The sequence below is a fragment of the Pseudoliparis swirei genome, chromosome 7 (assembly GCF_029220125.1).
Source record: "Pseudoliparis swirei isolate HS2019 ecotype Mariana Trench chromosome 7, NWPU_hadal_v1, whole genome shotgun sequence".
Classification (NCBI taxonomy): Eukaryota; Metazoa; Chordata; class Actinopteri; order Perciformes; family Liparidae; genus Pseudoliparis; species Pseudoliparis swirei.
In genome coordinates, this window is record NC_079394.1 from 23,272,133 (window position 1) to 23,293,649 (window position 21,517).

General features: G+C 44.4%; 1 protein-coding gene across 1 annotated transcript in view; it reads right to left on the reverse strand.

The window, feature by feature from the left end:
- Positions 1-21,517, reverse strand: part of tmem8b (transmembrane protein 8B) — a 45,659-nt gene that overhangs the window by 18,027 nt on the left and 6,115 nt on the right. The window contains exons 3-9 of the mRNA XM_056418347.1: positions 20,913-21,120; positions 17,516-17,649; positions 16,577-16,832; positions 15,092-15,121; positions 13,696-14,052; positions 4,796-4,892; positions 645-768 (exon numbers count right to left, since the gene is read on the reverse strand). Coding sequence (XP_056274322.1) covers positions 645-768; positions 4,796-4,892; positions 13,696-14,052; positions 15,092-15,121; positions 16,577-16,832; positions 17,516-17,649; positions 20,913-21,120 — 1,206 coding nt within the window. The remainder of the gene's footprint in view (positions 1-644; positions 769-4,795; positions 4,893-13,695; positions 14,053-15,091; positions 15,122-16,576; positions 16,833-17,515; positions 17,650-20,912; positions 21,121-21,517) is intronic.

Consider the following 21,517-nt stretch of genomic DNA (forward strand, 5'->3'; position numbering starts at 1 on the left):
CAGAGATGACTCTCCATACGAGCAGACAACCACCACCTGCTGGTATGGAGAGTAATTTCCTCTCCGGCAAGCGCAGAATGTACCTGCTAGTTGGCTTTCTTTGTGGGGTGTTCAGGTGCGGCATTTAGTCAAAGACACTTGCAACGTGAGGCAAGGCAGCAGTCTGCCTTTGCCGCCGCTAGTTTTTTTAATATCAGTGTTGGTGTGCCAGGCCTTTACACGAGAAGATGGATACCATTCTCATTGTGTACTGTGTCTGTGTGCTAAATACGGAGCTACTGCCAACAGCTGGCGAAATCAGCTTAGCATAAAGATTGGAAACAGGGAGCGCTCAAAATGCTGTTGGGCACATTCTGACCTTTGGACAAAGACATGGCTGTTTCCCTGTTTCAAATCTTTATGCTAAGCTAAGTTAGCTTGCTGCTGGCTGAAGATTCACATTTAGTGGACAGCTATGACAGTGGCATTGGACTTAAAGAGGATGAATAAGCAATTGTGTAACTAAGTGTGAAATATTTCTGTTAAAGACCCAAAAAATTATTAGCAAGCAATTTATCTTCATGTAACAATTTTAAATAAAGTTTTTCGAAGTGCCGTTTGTAGCATTTACGATATAAATACAGGAGCAGCGTTGCCTGTCTTACCCATGTTCAGTGGCACATAGAGAGCGAAGACTAAGGTACCAGGTGCCTGTATGCGGGTAGGGAATCCTCAATTTGGTGATATTAGCAGAGGCGTTCACGGCGAGGGAAAACCCGGCCACCGATTCTGCAACAGGAGAAAACGATCAGAGTATAAAACTGAAAACGCTTACTGGAAACAGCGATAACAAGAGCAGATTATGATGAAATATGATGAAAGTTTACTCTCTTTTTCTGAACTACTGGAAAAGTTGAAGTTGCATTCAAAATTTAAAAAACTTAAAGAATTTGAAAAAGCCGTTCAATTGGAATTGCTGAAGGTAGTTGAAGTGTGTACTTGTAAGTGCTGAAGGGAGTTAAAGATTCTCTTGAAATGTCAGTCATGTGTTGGCATATGTATTGAGCTTATAGTTGAAGTCCTGACAGAAGGACTAATTGCTAAATTCAAGTGATTACACTGAAAGATGATCATTGAGTGTTGGGATCAAACAAAACAGGCAAAGTAAATAGTGTTAGCCCAGCGGCATAGTAAAAAATACGAAACCAATTGTTCAAATTGTTCTAAAAGCACCAAAATTGGCACACATGTAGATTAATACATTCTGAACAATTTTGGATATGGAGGCATTCAAGATTCTCCCCGTAGCACATTTGGCGGCCATTTTTTGAAAATGGCCGCTATTTACCATTAGCGTCATTGAATATGTACCATAATTTGTCTTTTTGTGGATGCTAGAGGTGATAAGTGTGCTAGAGGTGATAAGTAGTGTACAATTACACATACTTGTGTGCTTACCAAATAAAAACGCGTATGTCAAGGGTGATGGAGGAGCCATCGGCCTCACAGACAATCCAACTGCACTGAGGCGCTGGATGGTTGCCGGACCAGAGGTTGCTAGAGTGATTGTGGAATTTGAAGACTTCAATCTGCATCCACACGACCAAGAGGAGACACGTCACCACGAGGAGACACCAAGTGTGCAGAACACTTTTGCCAGAGATGTGCGTTCACTCGTGGCCATCTTTGAAGAGCTGGGCAACCCTTTCGAGGAGGACAGTCAGGACTTGCTGGTGCTCGACACAAAGGAGATCGCAGACACTGCAGTCATAGAAACAGTCCGTAACGCCAAGCAGATTGGCCAAGACCAGTTTGAAGCATTCTCAAAGGAATGCATCGTGGACAGAACCAAGTCCATTGAGGTGGCAATCCACCGGAACAAGCTACCACTGTTTGCGACCAAGAGAGGACCCAAAATACCCAAAGGAAAACAACAGGTCAAATCTCTGAAGAATGATGTTGCGCTCTTCGCACGATTATATATCAGCTGCCAGACCCGTGATGGGAATCTAGAAGAGTTCTTCAGGCATGAAAATCAGCAATGCCCTCCAGCTTTATCTGACGGAGGGAGACTGTACCTAGGGAGCAAGAGTGACTTGCTGGTGTGCTTGAAGGCCATGCTGAGCCTCAGTCTGAAGCGCCTACTGTCACTGCTGTTGTCCTCGATGGAGCAGTAATCGTACAGATGTTGAAGCCGGGTACTGCCAACACGTTCGAGGAATATGCACAGCAAGTGTTCATCCCATACGTTGTACAACAGCTCCAACATGTATCACGTCTTGACCTTGTGTGGGACAGCTACAGAGCAGATTCCCTGAAGGCATCAACCAGAGAACAGCGTGGAAAGGGAGTACGTCGGCGTGTTGTCGACTCGGCAGTCATACCAGGAAATTGGCAAAGTTTCCTGCGAGTTGATATCAACAAAGTGGAGCTCTTCAGCTACCTCTCCACCATGCTTGCAGAGTCCTTTCAAGAAGAAGGCAAGGAACTGGTGGTCACTGATGGGGAGCAGGTGATCTGTGTTCCACAGCAAGAGGACGTCAACTCACTCGCACCATGCAACCAAGAAGAGGCAGACACTGTCATGATGCTACATGTAGCACATGCTGCACAACATGGTCACCACCAGATACAGGTTCGAACAGTAGACACTGACGTCGTGGTCCTAGCAGTGATGGTAGTCCAGAAACTACCAGCTGGAGACGAACTCTGGGTAGCCTTTGGGACAGGCAAGAACTACCGCTACATTGCAGCCCATGAAATAGCTTCCTCTCTTGGTCCAGAGAAGACATGTGCTCTTCCAATGTTTCATGCCATCACAGGGTGTGATACTGTGTCAGCCTTCGTCGGACATGGGAAGAAATCTGCCTGGGCAACATGGAACACGCTGCCAGAACTCACTGATGCCCTGCTGAGTCTGGCAAATGCACCCACAAGCATCCAAGAGGATACAATGCATGTCATCGAGAGGTTTGTAATACTCCTGTATGACCGCACAAGCAAATGCAAGGACGTCAACAAGGCGAGAAAGAAGCTCTTTGCAAAGAAGAGCTCTGTTCAGAACATCCGCCAACTTACGCTGCTCTGGAGCAGCATGTGAAGAGATCTGCCCTTCAGGGTGGTCATGTCTGGGGCCAGGCATTGGTACCAGAGCCCGTGCTCCCTCCACCAACAGACTGGGGCTGGCATCGGAGTGATGATGGGCCCTACACACCACTCTGGACCACACTCCTGAGGCATCCAAGACCTGCTATGAGCTGGTGTCTTGCGGATGCAAGAAAGGCTGCAGAAACCGCTGCAAGTGCAAGAAGGCTTCACTGCAATGCACGGGTCTGTGTTTCTGTGAAGGCGAATGCCAGTAGATTAGGACAGAAAACTTGCTAGCCAACATTATGATCTGTAGACATTCATAATCCTGGTGACCAGATTTGAAAAGTTCAGAATCATAATTAACATAGTGTGGCAAAATCTACGTTATTGTATTACATGTATGTACTGCAGGATTACACAATACTGAAAGTTATTGTATTGGCAACTGTTTATTGTGTCCTCTTCTTGAAGCCACTTAGATTTGTTCATTTATATTAGATCTATCCATAAATGTATAACTGTAAGTACTGTGCCTAGAGACTGGGCTTTTGGTCGACTATATAACTACAATCTGACCATACTGTAAACTCCCCGTACTCTGTGTATTATTTTGACTACCATTCCATTGCAATTTTGCCAGCAATTTGAAATAAAAAGCAACTTGAGCAATTAAAGTGTGTTCCTGAAATCATGTACTGGTTATTAGAGGTATTATGTCATTGAGTATTGGAATCTTCATCAAATGTCCACTTTTTCCACAAAATGGCGGCCAGTTTGGGGGCCATTTTTGAGAAGATTCATCTAAATATATTTTAAACACTTATTGATGTTAATTCTGATGTAAAAAAAAGGAATTTTGGCCCATCTAGCACCATACTAACGACACATAATGAAGTCTATGTAATGACGCTAATGGTAAATGGCGGCCATTTTGAACAATGGCCGCCATATCTTCCACAGGGCTAATCTTGAATGCCTCCATATCCAAAAATGTTTAGAATATATTAATCTACATGTGTGCCAATTTTGGTGCTTTTAGAACAATTTGAACAATTGGTCTGCTATGCCGCAGGACTATGTGGGAATAGTCAACGTTCTGATAGTCGAGAGCTGCTGGACAAGTGTTGCTCAAAGGTGAAGCCCTGTACGAGCCTTGAGGGCCGAGAACTCTAATATTAATGACGTGAGCATCCACACCGATGAATGATATCGTTCTGTAAATACAGCAGCTGTCCACTTCATTAGAGCACCGTCACTTCTAAAAGTTTGAAATAAAACAAGAACATGGAGGGCCTAGAACTTATACACGTTAAAAAATTATTCAAATGGCCGACATGTACATAGCTAGGTATTTTTACATAACAACGTGTTCTTCAGTTTTTGTTTTCCAGGTCAGAGAACGGCAAATAGATTCGTTTAGAAAAACAGAAAAATTCAATTAACGAATGTATGCGGAACATATTTTCCATCAGTAATAAAGTGTCCTCGCCTCCGTGGTGCTAAAAGACAAACACCATCTGCTAATTTTCAACACTTTTCTTATTTGTATTCTTCGTAAGAAATAAAGGGATTTTTTGTTGTTGCCGGTATCGTTAAAGTTGAGTGCGTTCAAATAGTATTTATTGTGTCGGTGTGGACAGCTCCACTAGTGTGGGAAAAGAAACGTAAATCACATTCTTACAATAAACAAGAAAATAAAGTACATTTGGAGGCATTTTGACAATACCTGATTCACATTTGAGTGAGGAGTTTTCCCTCATGAAGAGAGGCGTCCCGTGGGTCAGGCAGCCAAACACTGTGACGTTAGCTCCTTTCAGCGTCGACTGTGGGGGAGGAAGCACAAGCACGTGTTATTCGTCTGACCGTCGGCCATTTGCCGACGAGCCAACGCCGTTTGAGGTTACCTCAGGTCTTGCTTCAGCTGTGAACGGCAAACTTTAAAACTAACACATCAAGTGAAACTGCTCCCCGTCTGTCTGCCCGAGGCCCCTCAATGAAGATTCTGGCAGTTTATCTCCTTAAAGCATCAATTATACATTAACGTGCTCAGGCATTAAGGAAAAGGAAAAAAATTATTCAAGCGTCGAGAGCTGCATACGCTTATACAAATTATTCCGCTGAGAGGTGAAAGGAGACCACGGTCCAATTTGGTGAATGGGTAAAAGGACAACGGGACTACAAATACTATTAAGCAATCAATTACTGTGCGTGTTAATAAAGTATCCGCACTCAGGCATCAAATTTGACACTTTGTTAAGATTCTAAGGCCACATTTACACATAGCCGGGTATTTACAGAAACAAATATTTCTGCCCCTCCGTTTTCAAAAATAACGTTGTACACACAAGGTCGTTTTCAAAAAAGTTTCTGTTTATATGAACCCGCATAAATACGCCCCCGGGCGCCATCATAACTATGCCAAACCTGTAGTCGGCAGTGTAACGAGAAGGATAAAGACATGCAAACCAATCAGAATTCTCAAAACCAACAACAACTACGAAAAACACGATCAACTTCCTTTTCCTTTAGAGAGTAAATATGGCGCGAGGTTCATTTGTATGGACAGACAGCGAAGTGGAGCTGCTGCCTTGAGTCACCTTAGATCAGGGGTGCTCACACTTTTTCAGCATGCGAGCTACTTATAATGTGACCAAGTCAAGACGATCGACGGGGGGGGGGGGTGCTAATGACTTTTTCTTTGCTCCGTCCCGATGCGCTCAAACTGGCGTCGGAGCTCTGCGGCGCGCGAGACGGCGGGCAGAGGACTGTTAACGCGACACGTAGAGACAAAAATGACATGCTTCTGCTGTAATTAGGCGCTATAGAGAAGGTGACAGGGGGCGGGCCAATTTTTTTAAATGTCATGCGATCTACCATACGACACCGCGAGCGACTGACAGGTCGCCACGATCGACGTATTGAGCACCCCTGCCTTAGATTATAAGGCAAATAAAGCACTCGATAATGTGGATTGGGAATCATGCCAAACTAAATATAGGGATATGTTGGCATTGTTCTTAGAACAGTACCCGTCCGAGACCTCCGAGGAGTATCCTCATGTCAAGGAGGAAATAACTCGGGCGCACCTAAGCAAACTAACTGTAAACATAGGACGCTCACATGACGTGAAGCATTTTTAGTCGCATACTGTGACGTTTGACAACCTAAAACTCCGTTTGACCTAGTTCACACGCAAACACAAAAACGGAGTTTTCAGAAATCTCCACTTTGGCCGGAGTTTTTAGAAATGATCGTTTTCCGTGATAAAACCTCAGTTTTTGTGTAAATGAAAGGCCAAAACGCATGAAAATATATGCGTTTTCCCATCGTGTAAACGGGGTCTAAATTCTCTCCTAGTTTATTCACAGTACCTCTGTATTTGGGAATTCGCAGCGTTGAAAGTTTTTTTCTTTTAAATTGCTGAACCTTAAAGTGCGAGTCAAACCCAGTAAAGTAGATATTTTTTGAAACAAAACAAAAAGAAAACGTTGGAGAACAAGATACAGCACAGTATAGCCATTTGCTTTTTGTCCAGGGGGAAATGTGCTTCATGAAAGAGAGGATAACTTTATTTGAGCAATTGATTTCTTGAATAAATAAGATCTCTATCACCCCCCCCCCCCCCCCCCCCTAGCACAAAATGAGTATGATGTATATGCAGGAAGTTGGCAAAGTTGTTGATTAATGCAATGACTCAACAAACACTTTGCCAGGTGCTGAGATTTCAGGCCTCCTAAACTCGCCATCTGGCCCGTACTCCTGGTAGTAAGACTCAATCATGCCCACTGGCACTTAAAGAGAGTCCCTCCCCACCTTTTCATCCTGCCTCTGCCACACAGTTTCCAGATGAAGGATCAAGCAGACACACTTGTGGATGAATCACCAGCTGGACAAAAAACGAGCCATGGGGCTCTGGAGGAAACAGGAGCCCACTCCCCTCCCCACAAAGTCACACTCATTATATGAAGTGACTTTTATCAACATTTCCGTTTGGTAGAATAAAAGTGCTCGGTTAAAAGTAGACATGTTGTTAATGTGGCTCCAGTGGGATGGTGACGACGAGGTTGGCCCGTCCACGACTATTCGACGGACGTCATTTGCGACACATATTAAAGGTAACTTGGGGTCAAATTCGAATGACCCTGATGATCCCACAGAAATAGAGTTGGAGTAGAACACACGTTCCCGTTGAATCAACATGGAGGGTCCGAGCGGCGGCCATTCGTATGTGTGCCGCTGACGTTATGTGCACCGTAGTGGGCTAACTGAGAAGTGGAGTGGTAATGTTACAAAGCGTAGAGAGTAAATAAGTCAAATTGAACAACTTATGGCTTCATCCACACACATTGCTGTAACCAGTGTAGCAGACAATCGTGGTGGAATTAGCGCAATGCTACACTGGCTTTGTTACATTAGCAGCAGGGAACAGCAACATGAGTTCATGGCTCTACTGTGGCTCAGTTGCTAATCGTCTGATTGAAGTACGACCCTTTAATCAAAGGAGTGGTTCGATCCCTGGCTCCGCTAGTCTAGGTTTTGAGGCAAGAAACTTTGCTCTTGTAGGCCTGTGGTGTATGAATAGGTATGAACGTTAGTTAGTTCTCATGGCCAGGTGGCATGCATGGCATGAATGAAGGTGAGATATCTAGAACAGCGCTATTCAGGTACAAGGCCTTTTACCATTTAATGCTACACTAGGCTGGTCCGGGTCTAAAGGTCTAAATATTTGAACGATTTTTCGCGTCGCCCAAAACGCGTGAGTTTACTCGCTCGACCATTTGCCGTGTTCACGACATAAGCGTCGAGACGCTCCGCGAGGGGCGGGGCTTATCTCTGTGTCTCGTCTCCGTAAAGACCATTATCATCTCCCTTCATCCACCACGGAATAACTAACGACTAGTTCTGCTTTATACTTGTTGTGGACATCTCACACACTAACGCCCTCGTGTTTGGGTTCATGACATCACTCGTAGGCTCATACAGCTCGGTGACTTTCACCGATGAAGTTACTGTTACGTCTGAAAGACTTCCGCTTCCAGCGCTACGAGAGCGGACCATCTAAACGCTGTTATTGTGTTCATGACATTATAATATATAATATATGTTCTTGTGTTCATAATATTATTGTCCGTCTTGTTCTGATTCAACAGCGGCGGGACAGCGATGATGCGCGGAGCGAATCAAGAGCTGATTGGCCGAGTTGCGAGATTACCGCCTCAAAGTTTAAATATTTCAACTAGGAAAACGCGTCGCCCACATTGCGTCGCCCCAAACTCCACAAACGCGCCGCCTGGAAAAATATTGCGTCATTTCATGGGATTCGGTCGCGCGAAAAAATCGTAGCGCTTTTTGTGTGAAGGCACCTTTAGGCAGCAATAATAGCCATTTTCTTATGTACTGTCAAATGACCACAGAAAATGTTTAACTTTTCCTTTACGCATCCTCGTGAACTTGACATATTAGGTATTTATTATCTCGTTATTAATCGCATTAGATGAGGCCAGACTACATCCGCTTTTAAGGAAATGTGTCCAATTCGCTCGTCATTCTCACTTGTTTACCCCAGCGTCCAATCACAGTGGAGGAGACTTTACGGCGTCCACATGCCTGGAGCACAGAAGCAGGCAATGGTAATAGCGGAGATGTTTCCTCGTCCAGGAAATCTCATTAGCCACATTGATGGAGAGCAACAAGTACTCTACCGTGTGCCGACCTTTTTTACTTCAGCGGATAGTGCGTGTAATCGCAACTAAAAAACGCTTTGGTGGACATCCCAATGCTTCAGCTCCATTCAATAAAATGCCAAAGTTCAGTAGTTCCTATGAGCTCAACCTTCAGCATTAGAATCCCTAACTTCTAATTGGTTTTAAAAGACGCCACAGTGTCACGTGCCCTGCCACCGCCTTGTTTTATATGAAATTAAGGAAACAAGATGCTCTCAAGATCGTTTTGCGATAGGTTTGATCATTCTCAAAGCGATCGTCTGATCCACTCAGAAAAGTCCCTCTGTTTTTTAAACTTGTCTCTGTTCGTCTGCGTGGAGCTGAAATTTAGAGGTCTCACTGATAACTTTCAGAGGCCCTTGCAGCTTCGTTTCATATCCGATGTCCCCTCCAGCTGGATGTTGACCCCCGGTTCCCTGCCTCCTTCCTGTCCGGTAAGAGTGATTGGAAAAGGATTTCAATCACTCTTATGTCATCCTGACATTGCTGTTAAGTCATGTTCTTGTGCTTGTGGGTGTTTCCCATTTTTTAATTTATGCCTGGAATTTAAATGCAAATTTTGTTTAGGTTTTTATATTTATTGCTGTTACTTGTAAAGTGCTCGTGAACATTGTGAGGAACATTCACTACATTCATCAGCTTGATATTGTGATTTATATGGACCGATCCATTATGCAGCTGTTAGTTGGGATTGTGGTTCGTGGGTTGCGGAGGCATAATTCATTTAGGGCTGCTGTCCTCAAGGTCACCGGCTGAAGAACTACTGCAGGAAAAGCTTAAAAAAGAACCTGCCGTCAAAATGATCGCTACGACGGGGACAGATTTCTGACTTCAACACTCGTGGAAATGCTGCTGAGAGAAGAAGAAGACACATTTTTTTTTATGAATGTTGGTTCATCTGTGTTGTTTACTCGTGTGATTTGTTTTGCTAAATTTCCCAGGAGTAATTCCGATGACATGTGCCAGAATGCAAGAACAGAGATAAAGCTGGCATGTGCACTATATGCTGAACTTCCCAGTGGACAAACTAATTAAAATAAACTCCATGATGAGTATTAATTTTGCTTACTAAAATATAAAACTGTCTTGTGTTTTGACTCATATTGGAACTCATGATTAGGTTTTGTAAACATCTCCTCCTCTAGCAAACATGAACTTTCTTTTTTCAGATTAAAATGTTTTTAATCAAATTAAGCTTTTAAATTTTTTTTAAAGGCACTCTCAGATGCGCGGGGGGTTCTAAAGTGACACGGGAGATAAATAAATAATGCGTGCGTGCGTGTTATTCGCATAAATCAAAAAGTATTAAACCGAATCGCATGAAATTTGGTGGGATGATTCGTTATTATCCGGGGACCATTTCATTAGATTTTGGGATCGATCGGGTCAAAGGTCAAGGTCATGAAAAAGGTCAAAATCTTCTTGAATCGCATGAAATTTGGTGGGATGATTGGTTATTATCCGGGGACCATTTGATTAGATTTTGGGATCGATCGGGTCAAAGGTCAAGGTCATGAAAAGGTCAAAATCTTCTTGAATCGCATGAAATTTGGTGGGATGATTGGTTATTATCCGGGGACCATTTGATTAGATTTTGGGATCGATCGGGTCAAAGGTCAAGGTCATGAAAAGGTCAAAATCTTCTTTTTACCATAGCGCGGTCAAAAGTATATCCAATTGGCATGCAACTAATGCCAACATGTTCATAATTCAATGCCCAATCTTGTGATATGTGAAGGTGTGCGCTCTACCGAGTGCCCGTTCTAGTTTAATATTTTTTAGGAACATTTCAATTTCATAAATAATTTTTTGCTGTATCGTGCTTATTTATTCAGCAGTTTATTTGAGCCTCACTCACAGTGTATTGCTGTGAGAAAAAAACAACTATATCATACACTGATGCAGTCTCATTGCAGTGCTTACAGTTTCTATACCTGCATTACCCGCCGCTCGGAGGAAACTCTGAAAGATGGATCTAAAGCGATTAAACTGATCCACCGCCATGGAGGTGGCTTGTTACAAATAATAGGTCTTTCCCAGGGAGCGGTGCAAGGCATACAAGCAGCACCAGCTATTGTCTCCTAAAGCTCCTGCAATACAGTACCCCACTGGCAGCGGCTGACTGGATTCCACGTCTGTGACAAGCGAGTGACAGATCGTCGGTGAGCGGTCGGGGGGATGGACTGTAATCTGTCCATAGAATAACACAGCATATCTTCAACTCTCTGTTGAATACATCTCGTGCTCATAACGACGAAAGTAACCAGGTTTTATCACAGCATTCCGTCTCCGAAACATCCGCCGAGTTCAAGGTCTACGCAAGGACACGGGGTAAGGAAACAGCCAGGAAATCGCTATTTGCAATTAATGACAGACGCAGGTGACGACTTTAGGATGAGGCGCGCATAAACATGAGGTAAACGCACCATTTAAACCCACGACAATCTCCCTGCGAGGTGACAAGTAGCCACATCCACCAAGGAAATCAATCAATAAGCCATCAGATTTATTACAGTCAATTATTTTTCATTTCCTTTAATGCTCAACACTTCGTGCTTTGCTGTGACATTTCGGGAAATAAGACTGCTTCCTTTCTTACCAGGGGGGTGGGGTGGATGGTGGGTTAGATGAGAAGATCGATTATCAATTTCATCTCCGGGTGTTCAGGGGGAGATGAAAGATGTGTTTAGCCTAGCTTATCACAAAGTCTGCAAGCAGGGAGAGAAGGCACAGTGGCTGCATGATAACAACGCCAGAACTGCCATTTTGTTGAGCTGCATCGTACGATTATATTCGTGACAGATTAATCCACACATGGTTGAGTTGTTAAGAAAATGTCCATGGAAGTTTAATATAATGTAAAAAGAAGAAAAGCAGCAAATGTTCCTATTTGGTGGAAGCGGTACATTTGTGGCTTTCAGGACCAGTGTGGCGCCTGCTGCCATCTAGTGGCAAGGCTGCAGAACGCATCCAACTGAAACTTCTGCCACGTGCCGAGCGTGTCCGAGAACTACACTGGCCTGCGCAAAAAAATGGGCTAGAAATCTTGAACGGGTGTTTGGTTTGTCCGTTATGAGCCATTGTAGAAACATAGCGTCGTATGTAGATAAACAGCTAACGAAGCTAATACACTAAAGAAAACATACTCATTCATATTTCATTCCATTTCTGCCAATAACTCCCTCTCACCATTCTTTTAGGAATGAAAATTGTAGCCGATTGATTTTCTGTCCTGACCAAATTGACCAAACCATTTTACTTAAAATTTCAGTTTTACGTGTTATATATCGTGTTATATATAGATATATGAAAAGATGACGATGGGTTAAGAGCAATTAGATAATGTATTTTTTTTTTCTCATAGCTGAATTCCGCTGAAGTGCTAGACAAAAACATTCCTCACCTGCTAACACAACAACACAGTAGCTGCTTTTGGAGTTTCTGGTCGTATTCAATGTATGTTTCCACAATCGAGAATCAACTTTCAATCTCAACTTTGAAGCAAAAATGGTCAGGTATACTCTGAGAAAAAACAAGTGGGCATCTCTATCCGCTGAGGAAGTCATCCAATCAAAAGCCCCAGAAGAGCCTCTGAATGGACGTGGTGTTGAGATTGTTTTGTTTCGCTTAGCGAGGCTTATTTCTTCTCCTGTTTCCTCCCACCTCCGCCCTTTGTGCTGAGCTACAGGTACTGTGGGCTAAAAATATCCTCAACCAATTTCTTTTATGAACGCAGGCGGACGAAACCAATATCAATCCAACTCCCACAAAGAGAGCAAAGAAAAATGAAAAAAAGCTATTCCTTTGAACGGAACAAAGACATTCGTTAGGGTTCTATGCCTCAGCCTCGAGTTGCCTCAAAAGTGGCTGGATTGCTTTCAGTTTGGAGTCAAATGTGCAAAAGACCATCTGCCAGTTCCTGGCTCCCTGCAGACCTGCAGGTGCGTGTCCCTAATGCCATTGCTTCCTGAAGGGCTGTTTCATAGAGACATGTTAAATCCTGCTTGCCTGATATTTGCATTTCTTTAGCTCTTAATTAGACACATATGCCACGAGCTAACCCACGCTGGCGTGTGTCAACGTTAGCATGTTAGCTCAGCCAATCACGTTGCCCTGGTACCCTGATTACTGTCTGATCCTTTTCAATAGTAAAGCATGCAGCAGGTGAAGGATGGCAAGAAAGTCCTGTGCAACCATTTATTTTGACTGATATACCGGGATTACGTGAGCTGGTATATGACTACAAATGTCTACAGCTTTGTCAAGGTAGCAAAAAAATAAAAAGAAGCTCAATTGCCCAATCCTTCAGTTTTAACAATGCTAAAATTACAATTACCTAAGTGTCTTACTGTTAAAAAATAATCATACTGTGTTGGTCAATTGAACATAAATGAAAACCATAGACTGTATATAAGAAGTGAACACGCTTTTCAAGCTTCAAGTTCGGCATAATGGTCGTCGCTGTCTTGGTTTTTTGCAACCGGAAGTGACACGAGAGGGTGGAGCTAAGTACAATCAAACACTTAATAAGACATTTTGAGGCGACCAAAGGGAACGAAGCCGGGATGAGGTGTAAGCAGCCTCAGCTGGTGTCAATCTGTGTGTGTGTGTGTGTGTGTGTGGGTGTGGGTGTGGGTGTGTCTCTTCCCGATAAAAGCAATAGAAGCGGGGAGCAGAGGGATCGGAGTGGATGACCTAAGCGACCGGGATTAAGGACACCATTAAACGGCATAAGTCTGGAACAATAAAAAACCTGTAAGAACTGAATCCTGTGTGTTGCCCTCTTTTGTACCTGACCGAGACTCACAGGGAGGATAAAGGATCGTTACAGTAGTATTTAAAAACTTAAGACTAGTTTGGTTTCCTTTAAGACAAGCAGGACGGCGCTATCAGAGCAACTCACCATGTTGAGCTTGAGTTCCATGTTGAGGACCCCTCCGCTGTCCAGAACGGGCATCAGGTTGATGGCGAACACGGCTGCCCGGTCAGGCGGGACGGATATGTTGGGACCGAAGAAGACGTAGAAGTGCACGGAGAAGGTGTCCAGCTCGTTTCTCAGAGTCGGGCGGATGGGCCAGCACTTGTTGGCGTCGGCCACGGGCGCGAGGTAGATGACGCCGCCCTCTGAGGCGCGCAGGCTGCTGGCGTTCTGCGACAGGCTGGGCATGGAGGCCACCGACAGCGTCTCGGACAGGGAGAAGCCCATCGCCGTCCCGAAAGACTGAGGCATGTTCATGGAGGAGCCGGGCTGCGATTGGTCCTTAGACAAATTGGACTTGGAGCAATCTAGCGGGAGGAGAGAGACATCACAGTCACACAGGAAATCAATCAAACTGGTTCCAGTGCGAATAATTGCACAGCTTTTACTCGCGTGAGTTTACTCGCCCGTCAAGTTGTGGTTATTCGTGTCATTCGCTTCACCTGAGAGGGGGCGTGGCTTATCTCGGTGGTTTTACTCCGTGGAAACGGCTATCATTTTCGCCATTCACCATGGAATAAATAACCACTATTTCTGCTTCATAATTGTTGTGGTAATCTCACAAACGTCGGAACATCTTACTCCCTCGTGTTTGGGTTCATAACATCACCTGTAGGCTCACGCAGCTCGGTGACTTTCACCGACACCGTCTGAACGACTGCCGTTTCTAGCGCCATTAGAGCAGCAGCCGGTTAGATTCAACAACGGCATGATGTCATCGATGACGGGTGGAGCGTCTCAACGTTGATTGGCTAGATGTCAGGCAAATTTTTCGCCAAAGTTTAAATATTTAAACTTGAGGCAAATAAAATCACTTCGCTTCATTCACGTCATTCGCGACGCCTGGATCAAATGTGCGTCAATCGCAACCATTTGCGTCTGTACATTGAATTTGCAAGGAATCTCCTCGCGGGAAAAATTCGCCACTCTTTTGGTGTGAACGCAGCATTAGAATCCCCATCAGGAAGTCACATAACCAATCCCCGCCATGTCTCAAACAAACACGTATCCTACTTGCGTTGTTCTGAGCGCTAACTAAGGAACCGGGGCTTTTGCCAATGTTTGAAATGATCCCCTTCGGCTGGCTTCCACAATGTAAACAGCGAGGTACGCTGCTTTTTTTAATGAGATAAAGATTCTCAGTAATTGCAGAGAGTATGCTCTCACTCAACACAAGGCCATTGATAGCAAAGCACTGTCGCAGGCCGCCGATCCCCAAGGAGAGGGGATTTCAAAGGCGTCCCGTCCCTCGTTCGCACACAGTGTTGTCCCTGAAAAGGGTTTGAAGTGTTTCTGATGGCCGCTCAGGAAGCTGAAGCACTAATAGCGCTGGCTCAAGGCAATCGGAACTCTGGTCCACGAGACGCGGGGAAGAGGCCCAAACGTACAGTGTATGTTTATGTATGCGCTGGGTGGGAGCGGAGGGGCTGTGTAAACGTTCAGAATATGAATAATCCAAAGAAGTGGCATCCTCTTTGCTTTCCTATCTGGGGTAACAGTCTCTTAGGTTCCACAATCATGCGCTGAGGGCGACATGCACCTGCAGTGACAACGCTGCAGCCTCAAAGGCGGCGATCAATAATGAAGCGCAGCCTAGTTCCGCCCGCTTCCCGTCTCGCCACAGCAGCCACGACGTCTGGGAGTGGGGACAGAATTGCGGATGAGGGCACGGATGGATTTAAAATAAAAAAATGTTATGCCGATGACCGATAGGAGGGAGAGAGCAAGAGAAGGTGAGGACTCCAGACGGTGTTTCACCTCCTCCTCCCCCCTCCCTCCAAACCTGAGGTGTTCCTTCAATTCAAATTCCACAAAAGGTCAAGTGAGATCGGGGGGAGAGGAGTCACACAGAGAGTGAATAATTAGTGTCTGCGTTGCCATGGCGACAAAGTGCATGGTACAGTGTCCGGCACAGGGGGGTTAGCTGGGTGGGGGGGGGCATCGCTACAAAGGGAAGAGGACTTCCCACAGCAGATTCATGAGGCATTCCTGCCGAGTGTAGCATAGAAAAATGAATTAACAATTCCATATAAGTGCATCAGCTCTCCTCCACAAACCCCCGAAACAGCATGTAGCACTCCAGTATGGTGTCACTGGCCTCTTCGCCGTCCCGTATGAATCCCCTCAGCTCGGGCTGAGCCTCTTGATGGTCCGAAATCGCGTCGAGACAGATTCACATTGAACTCGTTTCCCCCAAACGCATCTGCGAAAAAGCTCGAGCATCTCGGACACGTTTTGAAAGACATATCTGCTTTGATTCCAGGACAAAACCACAGATTCAGGATCAGTCGTTTCTTTTAATTGAGAGCGCCTCAGCTGGTGGAAAAACATTTTTCTAAATGCTGTTCACACGAAACCCTGATGAGATGCAAAAAACACCGCAAGCATTTCGTACCCGGCATTCATACATTTAGAACTTCCCTATGATTTTTTATTGAGCCACACTAGTGATCTGCTTCTTACATATTATTATTATTATTATTATTATTATTAATATTATAACCACTGTACACAGACCCGGGTTTGCACTTAAAATGGCTGTAAATGGTCAAATAATCTGTATGATTTATGATGGGGGGCTGGTAACCTGGTCGAAAGACAAAAGGGCAAAGGTCAAGCTCCTGTTCGGCGTCAGTGGAATAATTCAGTCTGTACCGTCTATAAATGGGAAGGATATTCTCCTCTTCCCACTGTTGTTTTTCCCCCAGTAAAAACCAAGACTACATATTGCAAGCTTAAAATGAAATGCATAAGAATGAGAAAAAAAAAACTGATTTCGCCCATCAAAACCCAACTCACCCGTGACCTGCACCCCGATGCGGAAGTAGACATTGGCGTTGCTCGGGTATCTCTCCACCAGGATGTAGTACCATTGTTCCCAGGCGGGCACGAGGGCGTCTAGTTCACAAGGGCTCCACTCGCGGCAGTCGAGGGCGCTCGAGTTGTGTACCGGCGGCGCCCGCGCTCGCATCTTCAGCACCACGGGACAACCGGCGCCGCTCTTGGTGCTGCAGTTCACCAGCTGGACCTTCACCTTCGACATGTAATTGGGGATGAACACTCTGCGCGCGCACACACACACACACACAGACACAAACACACGTGTTTTATATATATATTCAAGGTAATGTTTGTGAAAGAAAAAATGATAGTTGACAAAGAAGAAAGCAGCAGGTCTTTGCCTATGCATGCAGTTTTTATTTGACTTTTATGGCAATTAAAGTCGTAATTTTCCAGCAGATAAAGCCTTAGCTCTGCAATAACTTTATAACTAGTGCAAAAATGCAGTGATTTGATTTGTAAAGTTTTGTCTATATTTGCCTGTCTCTTTAATAAACAATGCTAATAGTTTGCAAAGGGTTGCGCTTACATTTTCTTTTTTTTAAAGAATGAAAAATTAACTACATTTTCACGCAGTACAAAGATACATCAAAGACAGAAAATACTTCCAACAACAAACCTTCCATGTAAATGTGCCGATATGGAATATTCAAAGAACTAACATTTCGATATCCTGCAAATTTTAGATAAGAACTCAAATAATACTGACAAGTAACAGCAACAATCTAAAGACAAATTTATAGACAATTCACTCACAACCCTTTTGGATGACTTTTTAAAGAAGAGGGAGTTAATAAATGCTCTGAACAGAAGCACACACTTGCATCAATAAAGTGTATTTCCCTTTTCAGATAGCCAACAATTAGGGCCAACACATCCTGACATTTCGGTCTGGAAGACTTACTTATAGAGTGCGGATCTATTATGGATGGGGATCATCTGGTCGATGAAGTATCCAGGGTAAAGCACGGAAATCCCAATAAGCCTCTGGACGATGAGCTGAGGTTGGAACAGATACTGGCATTCTTCAGACAGACCCTGCAGAGACAACATGAGGGCGTCTTAGTGGTTAACTCGCCGGCGTGTCTTAAAAGCTGCTCAGAAGGAGATCAGATATCATGCAGACTGGCTGAGAAATTCCAAATGGACTGTGTGAGTAAGTGTGTGTGTGTGTGTGTGAAGCCTGTCAGCCTCTTGCATTGATATCACTCTGTCCTCCCTCTGCACGCCACACAGCATAACACGCAATCCGTCGCTCCACTCGTGTCTCTCGCGAGATAAGCCCGAACGGACAGAACGACCCAGAGGCCAAGAGGCAGGGGGCCAGGAGGTAGGGGCCAAGAGGCAAGGGGCCAGGAGGTAGGGGCCAAGAGGCAAGGGGCCAGGAGGTAGGGGCCAGGAGGCAGGGGCCAGGAGCTAGAGGCAGGGGCCAGGAGGCAGGGGCCAGGAATTAGAGGTCAAGAGGTAGAGGCCAGCAGAGAGGGGCTACACATTTTTCCCCTGCACATGATCCGCTGAAGTCTGAAAAAGAAATGGAACGCGGCTTTTTCAAACCTCGAATCGAAAGGACAGGTGTCAATGCCAAACGAGGCCCTTTGTTCCTGCCAGCAGATCACTGACCCCGCCGCAATTACCGTGGCATTTCATTAGTCCGGGAGCTGCCGGTCTGACCCTTTGATTTATTACAGCCTGTCAGTTGGACCTGCACACGTGTCCTTGTAGGGGAGGTTTAATTAAGGCTCGACCATTAGGCGGAGGAGGAGGAGGAGGAGGAGGAGGAGTAGGAGTAGGAGGAGGGGTTAAAAGGGCCAATGTTTTTACACTGTGTTGTGTTCAATATCTTTAACCTTCATGCCGAAAATATACCGCCATTTGTTTATTCTCCTCGGGGATTTCTTTCTTTCGGCAGGATGTTAACGAGACTGTTCACTGAAAAAAATCAAATCAGAACTACATCACATGTTGCCTCTTCCCTGTGGTGCTATTTATCAGTCCAGAGGTTTTGGCGTGAGATGTCGGCCTCATCTCTGATAAAATGGGACTATATGGCACTCAAAGCAAAAGCTAAATAATACGTTTGGAAACAATTTAAATGTCGACGTCTCATCTCCAAAACTAGGCAACTCACCCCAGAACAAATTAAAAAGCGCGACAGGTAAAAGCAAAACTGTGTTGTTTTGATTTTGGGGAGAACTATCCTTTTAAAGCCTTTATAACCCAATGTTTTGGCCCCGGAGCACTAAACCCAACTGAAACCTTGACTAATTGCATTACTTTAGATCTTTCAGTCCGAATGACCCACCGAGACCACGAACTGTTATGGAGCACTCTACGCGCCGAGCTTCCACTTTATTAGGTACACCTGAACAATCTAATGCAATCCGCCGCAACAGTGCTGCAGTAAATGCAACATTTACGAGCTTATATGCAGCTTTATTAAACTCCGCGGTCAGTTTAAAGTCTGCAGTTAGTGCTTATTGTTGCATCGCATTGCATTATATTGAGTGTCTCGTGTGTTGAAACCGCCCATTATAATGAGACAGAGAGGAAAACCTGGCATTATCATTTTAAGGCTCACAGAGGAAGGATTTATTGCAGGAACAATATATTAGATGGGTATTAGATCTTATCGGCAAAGATAACTCAGTGTGTCTGATAAGAGAACGATGCTCGTTCACAGAACATTTAAATTAGTAACTAATGTGTGAAAAAATAATAAAGATACTAAATTGCAGGTTTTACAGATGATTTTTTTCAATATTTACAGACACCACAACCTCACCCCCCTTCTACTGACTGGCAGACGACACTGGCTGGCCAACATCCAGCATTTAATAATGACCTAATATATCATGTCAAAGCTTGATTTTAATGAGCATCATAAAACGGTGAGATCTTTTTAAGGACCAACACACGTCTACAAGTTACTAAGATGGTTGGATGCATTGGTAAACATTTTAAATTGTGTATTACTTGCGTCACTGCACTTTTAATTTCTGGCCCTGATGAAGAAAAAGTCAAATAAATAATTATGTTTGATGATTATTAACTCCAAGGAGGTATAAAGGTCAAATAATTGGCTGAAAAATATGATGAATAATCTATATATTGACTCAGCATGATCAAACACGGAGAATCTTGACTCCAATCGTGCAAGGGCGCATTTCAGCAACTCAAAGAAGATAAAGTAAATTATGTACAGGATGACAGAAAATATGAATTTTGGATCGCTTCCTTGTTCTTAGTTACTAAATCATCATACCCTATGTGCACAGGAATGCTGAAGTTCGGTATTTGACAGATATTGTTATAAATGCAGCGTGCATTCACTCCTGCTCGGCTTGCTTTGTGTTCCTCTCCGAACTGATAACATCTTGGTTGTCTAAATAAATGCTTCAGAAAGCAGAATGCCAAAACATGGGTTTTTTTTCAATTCACACGGTGTGTCATTGGAGGCCGCTCACATTTAAACCACGGTTGCTTCTATTCTCGGAGCCCGGAGCCGCCCCACCGCCCCTCCCCTCCAAAGCAAAACAATTATTATTGCACATGCGAGGTTGACAGCAACTATTGATGGTATTTTTGATTGTTGTGTATTCCAGGTGCACTCGTGCCAGCCAGTAGAAACCACAAAGGAAGCACAACTGAATGCCGTGCCAGTGACAAATAAATTGGCTGAAAATGGAAATCAGCAGGTGTTTTTATGTGGCCAAATAGAAGAACATGATTAGATGAAGGGGGAAACAAGAGGCACCTCTCAGCTCTGCAGAACACGCACAGAATACTAAACCCAACTACCAGTTACATCATTTTTTATTAGAATATATTCTATCTTGCAGGGGAGGTAAGTAAACTGTGAAGAAAATATTTTAGATGAAGATCCCATGAAAGCTTTTGGCAATAACACTTTCCACATTAATAGGCTTTGGTTTTGACCATTCTCTAACCGTGACTGGAGCTTTTCATGTTCAGTTGGTCCTCCGTGCTAGCAGTGGGTCTAGGCTTGGCTAGGTACAGCAGTTGTGTAGCCACGGAAAAAATGATGTGCTGTAGTTTACATACATCCAACAAAATCCCACGGAATCATGAATGAGAAAGTATGAACTAAAAATGGTATTTCATCCATATTTGATTTGCAGTCTGTGCTCTTGACTCAAATTTTGTTGCAGGATTGATCATTTAATTACCTTCTGTTCATAGGTTCAACGCTAGCAGCAACAATATTGCCGAAATCACACCTCAGAGATTCCAATGGCGGAACAGAACCACAACGTTTACTGGCGACAGATGTTCAGCCTCACCTTGACGGAGATCTTGCCTTCATCCTTGGGCAAGTGTGCGGCTAGGAACCAGTCTCCGGGGAGAGGGCTGGTCACGTTGAATGCTCCCGTAGTACGGTTTGGAAGAGTCCAGGTGAGAGTCACAGCAAAGGATTCTGGGACAACCGTGTCCCGAGGGAAGCGGGTGTACAGGGGGTTGATTACTGGAGGAGCCCCGGACCTGAAGTACCTGTTGATCACAATCACAGAAATGTGATCGCTGTTTGGCCCTGATATCTTCTCACATTACAACACAGGCTTCTGCCGAATATCTAATCCTTCCACGGGAGCAACTGACAGCACGAGCGCACAGATGGCGTCTTCTTCTTGGATGTGTGAAAAATCGAAATCAAATCCGAAACCATTAATAATCATATCCAGCCACACGTATTGGAACGCGATAACCGTGCCCACGTTCAATCACAAAGGAGTCACCTGAGGTGTCAGCCCTCGTCACAAACACTACTCAACAATATCACTGTGGACCAGGTTCGTCTTTCAATCGGAGGATCGGTGGTTCGAGCCCCGCTCACGCCTAGTAAATTAGGAAATAAGACTTTCCTCTTTGATAGTCTTATAGTTAGAGC